At 34.3% G+C, this 12,048-nt stretch overlaps 1 protein-coding gene across 1 annotated transcript in view; it reads left to right on the top strand.

Annotated features, from left to right (window-relative positions):
- mr (anaphase promoting complex subunit morula) overlaps positions 1-12,048 on the top strand; it is a 292,827-nt gene that overhangs the window by 247,582 nt on the left and 33,197 nt on the right. The window contains exon 12 of the mRNA XM_090406339.1: positions 8,013-8,242. Within this exon, the coding sequence (XP_090262465.1) occupies positions 8,013-8,242 (230 nt within the window). The remainder of the gene's footprint in view (positions 1-8,012; positions 8,243-12,048) is intronic.

Raw genomic sequence — 12,048 nt, 5'->3', positions numbered from 1 at the left:
ACTTGTGTCTCTTGTCAAATCCTTTCAATTGACATTAATGTAAACATTGAATAACATAGACCAAGGACTGATCCCTGTGGTAAACCACTTATCACCTTAAGTCTTGCAGACCCACATCTCCCATACATCATGTTTTGATATCTGTCAGTCAGCCATCCTTTTAACCAAGCTAATAGTTTATAATTCGATCCCATGTCCTTCAACTTATGTATATTCTCAAAGGCTTTAACTTTTGTCTTACTCAACCCTTTGACACATGCATCCATAACATTATTATAAACTGTGAGCGAGTTACTCAAAAATGAGCCTCCCTTAGTAAACTCATGCTGTTCAGTACAAACATATAAATTCTCTGTCAACCCATTTCTGTATATAATCTCTTATAATTTCCAAAATCTTCACTACCACTCCAGAAATATTGATAAGTCAATAGTCAGACACATCAGTCTTTGTACCACCCATGTGCAGTGGGATTATTATACATTCTTTTCACTCCTGAGGAGTCTTCCCTGTACTGAGACTCAGATTATATTGCCAGGTCAAAGCCAGTTTAGCAAAACACACTGTTAGCATCCATGCTGATACCCATATTGTGAAATTCTTAAGTATATTCTTAAAGAAATTCTTAAAACTGAAATTCTTAATTTATGCAACAACTCTAGTACCTCTTCATACACTTGAGATTCTTCTTCCAATTAGCAGTAACATTGGCTCTATGTTGCATATGCTAGGTTGATAGTTTTTATCATAATAGGTGCTCATTAGTTGAACAATTCTCTTCTACATCAGCCACACATTCATTCTTTCCTTTACTTATGACATAACAATGGAATTCTTTTGGATTGTCTTTAGCTTGCAGATCCAGAATCGTTTTATACTCACACTTAGCTTTCTATTAATTGTTTGTATTATATATACACTCGGGTCTCTTTTTATGTGGATTTGAAGTTATGCGGTGCACTTCCACATATATTTGCCGTTTATTAGTGCATTTGATAAAGGTTTCACTGTATATGTAATTTTACATCGCCAAAATGAAGCCTTATGGCTCTTCCTTTAGTAATTACTTTTATGCACTGACCAAGAGTTCATAAAAGTAATTACTGAAGGAAGAAAGCTTATGAGAATACAATCCTCGGCATCCCCAAGTTGCCTTAGCTTGCACTACTTAAAAGACATGAGCACTGCCCAAGTGTCCATATATTTGTCTTTTATTAGTGCATTTCATAAAGGTTTCACTGGTTTATGTAATTTTACATCGCCAAAATGAAGCCTTATGGCTCTTCCTTGAGTAATTACTTTCACGCACTGATCAGGAGTTCACTTACAAAAAATGCATTTCTCTGACATTTCAATTTCCTTAGTACTGAATGAGAGTTTTTGCTCTATTAAGGTTTTTGCCTGATCTCTGAAGAGAACCAAACAGTTCGAAACAGCTGTCTACAAACATTAGGGTTTGAAATAATGTTTAATCTAGTATCTAGGATTATATTCTTGTAAGCTCTCAGGTCAACTTATAAAGATTTCATACTTTCTACAAACATTAGGCTTTGAAATAATGTTGGATCTAGTATCCACTTTGCTTATGTAATTTTGCATTGCCAAAATGAAGCCTTATGGCTCTTTCTTTAGTAATTCACTGGACAACAAACACAATTTATCTCTGAAATGAAAATAGCAATTCTTTACTAATTTTGATATGCTGAAAATGACAATAAAATCTGGCTCTTGATTAGGAGAGATTCAGTCCATATTGTGTACATATTTATCATTTGGCAACACTATTTCAATCTCCTGATTGCAACGTGTTGCATCATATTGCATCAGCCAATCTTACAAGACAACCCCCATGGCTATTGCATCATTGGCTGATGTAATGCAATTGAATCATCACATCGTTACCGTAAAATGATGCAGTCATTAGTATAAAGTGAAGTTTCGTAGGGTGAGCAAATGTTTGTGGGAATTCCTGGGCTACACTCCCATTTACTCCTGCATCATAAGTAACACACAAGTGATCCCTGCAGCGTAAATTCAGCAGTAGCGATGCCTTGTACTTGTTTTAATGCAAATAACTTTGTTATATTCGCAGGGAAATGGCATTTGTAGCCAGAAAAAGGCCATTACTCCGAAAAAAAGGCCTATCAGCTTTATTTTCGATGTAAGATTGGGACCAGGACAAGGCCTGGGCCCCCACACATATATGCTAAAAATCTTCCAAAGTGGGTGAAAGGCAGTAAAGTGCCGATGCCGTTTGCTGTTCCTACAGTTTGGAGGGAGCCGAACAATCATGCAAATGACTGCTATTTCTTCATGGTACCATCTCTTTCAGGAGGCATCACAAAACAGAAAGAAGTGGACAGTAGCATACCTGAATATACCATCTGCTCTCCGACCAGTTCTGTATGGCGAAGGACTTCCTGTTACCGAACTTCTGAAAGGATTTCCATCAATTCAGAGGATGATGAGGATGGAGATGAACTGATGTTGGGTTTTCCTGAGCCTTCGGCATCTAATGATGATCCATATCTCAGCCATAGTGCATATTCTGCACAACACATTCTCATGCAAGAAGAACTGAATGATTTTGTTCAGTTCGTGACTGGAGCTTTCCAAGGCTAGAGCGGAGTTACTGGGATCAAGACTTCTACAATGAAATCTTCTCAAGGAAAATGTCCGAGTGACTTCGTTTCACACTTGTCGTGAGCAGCTTGCTCCTTATTTCCGAAAGGAAGATGACCTTGTGTTCTGCTATGATATACAGGGTGTTCGGGATAAATTTGACAGTTTCGTAAGGAAAAAGAAAATCTTCTTTGTATCTATTAAATTTAATGAATTGACAAAAAAACATTACAGGCAGAGTTAATTACAATACTATCAACAAGATTTACTCAAAATAACCACCATTAGCATCGATCACAGCTTCAATTCTGCTTCGGAACCTCGAACAAGCTGATGCTACAGTCTCCCTGGGAAGGGCCGCAAAAACTGTTTTAATTTTATCCATTAACTGGGCTTTTGTATTACTGGAAGTGCGATTGGTGTCTTTTTCAACTGCGCCCCATACAAAATAATCCATGGGGTTAAGGTCTGGGGAGTTTGGAGGCCAAACATTTGGACTGGTGAAGTCGTAGAAATTTTCAGACAACCATTTTTGACTTTTCCCAGAGGTGTGGCAAGGGGCCGAATCCTGCTGCCATACATACGGCCTACCATTGGCTACCCTTGTTATCCAGGGCTTGACTACAGTTAGCAACTCCACGAACAAAGCCCGAATTCCAATGCCAGGGTTCTTCAACACCTGTTCCTGCAGATTTGCGAGGAATTCTGCTGTACGAACGCAATCAGATCGTCTGCTAGGGATCTTTCTTCTTGCTACATCCTCGTAGTCACCATTGCAAGTCTCTAGTTCATGCCTGATTGTTTTTACTGTATTCAGGGAGCATTGGGCAGCAGTCGTAATATCCTTATTTTGATGGCGGGCACGAATCATCATGATACAAGTTATTCTCTTCCATGATTCAGGTGGGTTCCAGCTATCCATCCTTTCTGACATCTTGTATATGAATGAAGAAGGGTCCAAACTTTTAAATGAAGAGAAGTGTGTGTTAATACATGTAACTTACGGAAAAATATAATTAATTATAAATATGTCAAATTTATCCCAAACACCCTGTAGATGGCCTGATGAATGTCTCTTCGAATCAAACATTATTTGCATGAATGGTAACTATTCATAGACTTGTTGAAATTAAGTCTCAAGGCAGCGTTGCTGTATAATGAAAACCATCTTCCATCCATTCCAGTCAGACATGCTGTTTACATGAAAGAAAACTAGGACAACCTAAAACAGCTGTTGGACTATCTTCAATACAACAAGTACGGCTGGCATCTCTGGCAACTTGATGATAGTTACTGTGTTGATGGGTCTGCAGCTGGAATATATGAAGAACTGCTGTTTTTTGTGTGAATGGAGCAACCGAGCAAGGACTTTTGCTCGGTTGTTCAAACTTCAAACTCAGTCTGGTTAAAAAAAAAAAAAAAAAAAAAAAAAAAAACCTTTGTAAAAGCCATGGACCAGACCAGATCAGTGAAAATTAGATGGAGTTTTTGTGGGTCCTCAGATCCAAGAGCTGTTCATTGATGAGATGTTCAACAACCTGCTACAGGGTGGAGAGAAAACAGCTTGGGACACATTTCATCTGGTGTCAATGAACTTCCTTGGAAATGTCAAGGCAAAAAACACAAGGAACTGGTTGAGGACTTGTTGTCTCTGTACCACAAACTTGACTGCAACATGTCCTTAAGTTTATCCTGTTCTATCCATTCCAGTTTTTTATGTTCTTGTCTGTCAGTATCTCTCTCTCTCTCTCTCTCTCTCTCTATTGAAGGTTTTCAACAATGCAGACTGGATGCATTTCTTTACAGTGGGATTTAGTTTCTTTTCCACATGATGAATATTTACTTGTAAATATTCATCAAAATACCTGTAAATGTTTTTAATGTATTCTACATTAAAGGTATGTATATCTTTCTGATTCTTATTGTTGCTTCTAAATTGGCATATAATTCCACCAGTGACTTTAAACCATGAGACGCAGTTAGGTTTAACTTGTCACTGCTAATAGTGAAACTACAAGCACTGCTGCTTTGTTTGCCTTACAACAATATCATTTTGACAAATAAAATCTTATCAGCATAGCAATATTTTTATATATATCTTTTATTTCACATTTAAACAAAAGTGAAACAAACAAAACAAAAATCATGTATACAACAGTTGTAACTCTTCAGGCCTGTGTCTTATAATTGACATCTTTATGTATGATACACAGTTTTTCTTCCAGATCATCCTTTAAAAAAAAAAAAAAAAAGAATCTCTTGCTTAATAAGTTTGTGCATCCATTTCACTCTTATCCTGTTTATTCAAACTGTAGGAACAATTTTGATACTGCATCATTAATGTATTTTTTGTAATACTTCCGATGCACTGATAATATCCTTCTTATCTAGTAACCATACCATGGGATCAAACCTAGTATTCTTTGCAGGTGGTCATAATTTATTCAGCTTATAATAAATTTAGTTTAATCCTTTATCCAAGTGTGAGCAAACAAAGTTTGCGCCTGAAAGTATCTTCAGGACTGGGGTAAGGTGGTACAACACCAGGGAACTCCTTACCCTTACCCCAGTCCTGAAGATGCTTTCAGGTGCAAACTTTGTTTGCTCACACTTGGATAAAGGATTAAACTAAATGTATTATAAGCTGAATAAATTATGACCACCTGCAAAGAATACTAGGTTTGATCCCATGGTATGGTTACTAGATAAGAAGGATATTATCAGTGTATAGGAAGTACTACAAAAAATACATTAATGATGCAGTATCAAAATTGTTCCGACAGCTCCTTGCAGCATGTCAGCTGTATGTGATATGTTTTTTGTATCACATTATTTTATGAAATGAGCAAAATAAACATCATTGAATAAATCTTTTGCCATTGACTCTGACTCATTTCACAATCACATACCATCTGATTCATGTTGATGTAATTTTCTCCCACTCACAGCAACATATCTCCCCTATTGATCATGTTTGAATTAATTTATTTTATTGTCAAAATCTCTTTTCCATGATCTAGTTAGGGTACCCACCAAGTTTGAGGGTATTTCTTCCATTGGTTCTCTCTACAGATTGCTCTGAATATGGGTACTATAATTTGAATTTATACACTTTTAGCCAAGACAGAATGCAGTTTGATTAATTTTGAAATTGTTTTTCTATTCTCATTCATTCAACATCCAAAATGAACACTTAATAGCCAAGTTCATGAGAGAGAAGAGATGTTGTGTTGGAAGAAGCCCTAGTCCTATCTCTGCATCCTTTACAAGCTATGTAAAGGTCTACTTCCACTTATTTTGCTTTGACCAATCTCAACATTAGTTCAATCTTTCTTGAAAGATTTGTGATCCTGTATTTATTTCCATGTTACATTCTAGGCAAGTTTGCAAATTCGGTGTCAGTTCTGTGGTGTGGAAACATATTCATTTCCTGATAAGAGCATAACTCTTAATTAGATAGTAGTGATAAGAATAACAGAATTAATTAATACAAAGAATTTAATATGAACAAAAAAGATTTATTAATACCTGCTACAACAGATTAATAAACAAACATTTAAAATATTTATCAACTTAATTGGCATTAAACACTTCTCATACAAGCACATTAAATCAACCATGTTGCGTGTTAACATTTTAAGCAGTATTCAAATCTCACCTTACTAGAATATTTAGACATTAAAGATTAACTTCTCAGCCTACTAGAATCCTTAACTTGGAATCGTTTTCATGAAATACATCTAGTTAACATACTTCAGCACATAAATTTGATAAGGATTTTTACCAAACCATAAAGTGTAAAGGAGAAAGGAAATCTCTTCTTATTGGAAGTATCCACTTAGGCATAAACAATCTTTTGGAGAACCTTAGTTCCAGGTAGGCTGGCAAAGCTTCCTTCTGCTTCAAGGATGTTGGTCTACTTTAGAACTTGAAATTTTCTCAATAGCTTCTATCTAGGTGACTGACAGCTGTTTTGACAATCTATTGTCTCTCCAAATTAATAATTGATGAATTATATTTATAACTGACAATTTTTGATCATCCTTACTTGTCTACCAACAAATTAGTTTTGACACATAATATCGTGATGATAGGAATCTTTATATGGACTTTTTCAATTGAAGGTGAGCTAGCCGATCTCATACGGAGGTAGCAGGTTTTTTTTTCCCGGAAATCAGGTTTTTCATCCCATATAGAGACAAATTGGCCCTTCAGAACACACACAATTTACAGATAAAAAATACTAGTTGTGGTGGTGGTGGGCAGTAGATGGCATTGATTTAGATGATTGGTAATAGAGGTTCGGTGTAGTTGTGGAAATGGAGAGTTGTATAGTAGGTGTCCTCCCTCGATGAGTCTTCGGACTCCTTGGAGGTGTCACAAATAATAATAACTCCATTCTCTTATGTGTCTTTGTATTGTGTATCATATTCTCCTCATGACTTTTCCGCCTCTCCCTTTATGTGTTGAGTACATGTATCCTTCAGTCACGATGCACATGTGCAACATTATCATTATGCAAATTATCACTATGGTTACATAGTGATAATTTGCATGATGATGCATGTCATGAATCATAGTGACATTGCTTGGATGATGTTCTTATTTTACATTTGTAAAAGTTTTGAGTGTAGCATAAAATTTATTGCATAATACTGAATTCTTGCATTTCATTTACTACAGGAACAGGTGCAATAATAAGGCTTCTCTGATCTGATAAACCTTATAAATACATTATATAAATCAAGTGGATATTAAATCCAGCATTATTTTAGTAAATACTTATAAATACAATTTTTATTTGGCTTACATGAAATGGGATAGTGTTTACTTTGCTGTTAGACAGTAGGATTTTTCTTGAAAATAGTAAATTTTAAATATTTTAAATTTCATACAAGGCACCTACTCATTTTCACAATAATGAGGAAAAAAAATTCTGAAATTTGAAATGATTTTGAGTATATTTAGAGGTTGCAGTGATTAGTGTTTAATATTGCTCTAAATAAAATTATGTAATTTGCTTTTTTATCTAAAAAATCTACTTCAATGCCCAGAGTGAATTTCTTAATTTTTTTTAAATGCCTGAGCATGCTTAAATTTTTTTAAACATATTCAGGTTGCAAATATATGTATTGTAGTTTGCTTATTATGCATATTTCAGTATGTAAATCTTAACATGCAGTCTTGATCTCCTAAATGTTCATTAAATTTGTTACAATTTTTACTGAATTTTTTTATTTATTATATAGAAGAAGATGAAAGGGTTCATCATAGAATAAAACTAAACTTTGAAAATAAGGATCATGCTAGTATACATGTGATATTCTTTGGAAGTACGGAAGTAAATACAGACATAAAATTCAAGTCTTTTTTTTTTCCTTTTTGATCAGCTGTATGGACCATTGATGAACTGAGTTCAATAATGGAAGTACCAGCATCAGCCTTGCGTCGTAAAATAACATTTTGGCAAAGCCATGGTATATTGCAGGAACAACAACCTGATGTTTTTGTGTTAGTAGAAGAACAACAGGATCACTGTCAAGAAATGTTAGTAGTTGAGGATGAAGAGAAAGAATCTGTTACAGCATCATCTCAAGATCAAAAAGAAGAAGAATTACAGGTAAAATTGATTGTAATATTTGTATCATAACCAAGTATATTATAATTCCTTTAGCAGAAATCTTATCTGTTTTAATGATGATTGTCTGACTGGCTATTCCACATTCAGATTACACTATTGAACTCCATGAATAAATTTATCATGATTTATCCATGTATTATTGGAATACAGAAATACAATGGTTCATCTCCATTTCATGCAGTGGTTTAAGATTCACTTTTCAGTTTCCCTTTCTTTGTCATTTATTTTAAGTATACAAATGATATAAGAAACATTGCTAACTGTTTAGCTATTACATTTAATTTTCAAAATCTTTTTCTAAAGAAAATAGAATTTTTCTCCCATAAAATATATAAAATAAATACTTTGAATTTACATTCATGAATTATTGAATTAATTAGATTGAGATGGCATACTTCAAATCGAAAAAGTTTGGTTTAGATACATGAGAGGTGTTCCACAAGTAATTCTTGAACATATGCAGCACTTTGCATGTGAGACCTTAAAATACGGTCTTGTTTTGTTCCTTCATCCCTTGGCTATTAAATATCCAGTGGTGTATGATTGAAGTTGTATTTCTCATGTTATTACATATTCAACAGATGAGACATTTGTAAAAAAAAAACAGCATATAGTAATTGAATTTTTTGATGCTTTATGTATCATAAAATGCTGTTGAAATTCACTGCTGATTATGAGGTTTTTATGGTGAAATGCAGATATGAGCACTTGGAAGAAGAGTGATAGTAAAGTTGGACTGAACATGAAGTCGATTGCCAGTAATGTTCAATGTTACTTAAAAGAAGGGTGCCTTTCCATACAGAATCATGACATATTTTATGATGATGCTTTTCACAAAATTGTAAAAACAGCCTCTATATACAAAAGTTGGGTCCATCATTATATTTTGGTCTATAAAATATTTGGCAATTGAGACCAAAAAAAAAGTTTAAATCTCCTCACCCTACAGGAAAATACCAGTTGACTGTCTTTTAAGACATCATTATTCATCAGGACTATTGGGTGAAAGGACAACAATAAATTCACAAATTGATGAGAAGACCATTGAGAAAGGTTGCACATGAGCGCATTCACTTTAATGTGCAACTTACATTGCCATGGATAATTGGATATGAAGTTGTGAAACATACAGCCCTGGACTTGACTCTTTCATACTTCTCTTTGTTTCCTAAATTGAAAGCATATCAAGGGTATCTATTTTGAACATGACAAATAATTCAAATTATAAGTGAGAAAATGTTTCTGGAAACAGAGTTATGTTTGCTACAGTGGCTTTGAACAACTTGTTACGTTGTGAAGAAAACATACTGAAAGAGAAAGGAGATTATTGAGAATGGTGTATGAAAATAAAATACATACTGTGAACAATTCTTATTATTTCGCTGAAATATGATTAGACATACAGGATAGTGGACAAAAGTCAATAGACAAAAGAAATTATGGGAAATTGTACCTTGATGTGAGAACAATGTTTATGTGCGGCAGAAATGAATACATATAAGTTGGAGAAGATAGAATAAGAGTGGGGAAAAAATTTGGACCATTTTGTTTTGGTCAAAGAAATGAAGGACAAAGGTTATTAGATTTCTGCATCAGAAGTGACCTCTAAATTAGAAACTGAGAAAAGACAAAGCCATGGATTTACAGTGTATAGTTGGATAAGTGAAAATTGATAAGAGATTATTTGATCCTTGATAAGAAATGGTGAAGAGAAGTGAAAAGTTTTTGCTTTTGATGAAGATCATAAGGCTTCTTATAGCCATCTTTAAGGTATAGAAAATAAATATGGCAAAAAAAAAAAAAAAAAAAAGCCAAAGCTATGGATGTTAAAATAGGCCAAGTAAAGCAAGAATCTAAGTCTCAGTTCAAGTCCAAGGCTATGAGTTAATTACTGATAATGTAGATGAGAACTGGAAAGAATTTCAAGATATAATGGAAGAACAAGTGGAAGGAAAATATGAAACATTGGTAGAATAAGTGTGTTAAAGAAGCAATCAAAAAATAGTTTTTCAGAACTTCATAAAGACTAGATCAAATGAAGAGCCATGCTGAGAAAAATAAGTCAAGAGGAAAAGATAAAAAGCTGGGTTGAATTTACACATAAATATGAAGAAAATATTAATGGGAACAAGAAATAATGAGGAATCAGGTGTTTTTAATAAATGGAATGGAAGTGTCGTGACTGCTAGAAGAGAAAGATTAGGATGACGAGACATTATTATTTTGGAGATGAGTTTAACAGAGACTTCATAGTGAATATAGAAATGAGAGCGATAACAAGGAAATAGGTCTGGCGGTGGTTGAAAAAGCATTGATGAAAGAAGGTAATAACTGATAATTGAATCAGTGGGATTATTGTCACAATATATAAAGAAAGCACAAAAAGAGAGCATAGCAACTATAGAAGAATAATATGACTGTGTCACTGTGGAATAATTTATGAAAGGATAATGATAACAAGAACAAGAGATAAAATAGATAAAATAAAATGTCTCTCCATCATGGAGAAATATTCTCAGTGTGTTCTCCATCATTTGAGAATTTGGAAAAATCCTATTATAGCATTTCTTGATTTGGAAAAAGCCTTTGATAAGCTCCATTGGGAAAAAGTTTGGAAACGTTATGCATAGGAAAAGCAGAAATAGTTACAATCAAGAGCATATATGCTAAATTTAAGAGCTGTTCAAAGACTAATTTGGTAATTCCGAGTGGTTTGCACTTAATAATGGATTATTACAAGGAAGTATCTTATATGAATTACAGTTCATTGTGGTGATGATTGTTCTGAATATGATTAATGACCAGAATGGAGAAAAACAACTGTGCTTGCAGATGATGATGATGTGGTGATTTGGGTACATTTAGAAGAGTTACAGGATAAAACAGACAAATGAAACAGTGTGACACAGAACCATGGGTTACATGTTAATAGCTAGAAGAATGACAGCATGGTTTTAAATTGTAAAGAAAATGCACAAGTTAGCAGTGTTAGACTCAGTGGGCAAGTCTTTGAAGAGTAGTGAACATTTAAAATATTTGGGAAGTGTGCTTTCTAGTGATAGAAGTTCAAGGAAGAGTTCACTGGACCAAAATTTTTTAACAGTGTAAGCTATTCTGGAACAGCGAGGTCCTATTAAAGAGTAAGCCTTGATTAACAGCAGTTACTTTTTGGCTATTTGGTCTTATGCAGTAGGCTAACCAAAAAAAAGACATAATACTAGCAACGGAAATGAAAGTTTTGAGGACATGTTGGCAAAAACAAGGAAAAATAGAATAAGGCATGTAGACATTAAGAATGTTTTGGGACTAGAAAGTATTGAAGAAATGTTTGTAATTCTTGTTTGAAGTGGTTTATAAGCATATAATGATAATGAATTTATGAAGAACAACCATGTATGAAATGAAAAGAAAATTGAGGGGAAAAGACCAGGAGGAAGACCACAGGAAATGTGGAGATACTAGATAAGAGAAGCTTTAGAAATTGTGCTGGTTCAGTGAAACCTGAACTGGCACAATGTCCATGAATAGAGAAAATGGAGGATAGAAAGAAATGGAGAGCATTGATCTACCTGACCTGACAGTTTCTTCTGACAAATTCTAAATCAGAACAGTTTTTTAACCATGAGGAAAGTTTATCAATAAATGTCAGCTCCAGAAAAGGAATCTCATTTATGCTGAAGAATGATATGGAGAATTTAAAGCATTGAATGGGCCAATATTTGAGTAGGGATGCACAATATACAGTCTCTCCCTGTCGAGTCAAGCCTGCTTTCCGTTGGTGTGGC

This window comes from Typopeltis vanoorti, chromosome 16 (assembly GCF_054136105.1).
Source record: "Typopeltis vanoorti isolate ZY-2024b chromosome 16, IOZ_Tvanoo_1.0, whole genome shotgun sequence".
NCBI classification, from domain to species: Eukaryota; Metazoa; Arthropoda; class Arachnida; order Uropygi; family Thelyphonidae; genus Typopeltis; species Typopeltis vanoorti.
This window is presented reverse-complemented; position numbering and strand designations above follow the sequence as displayed.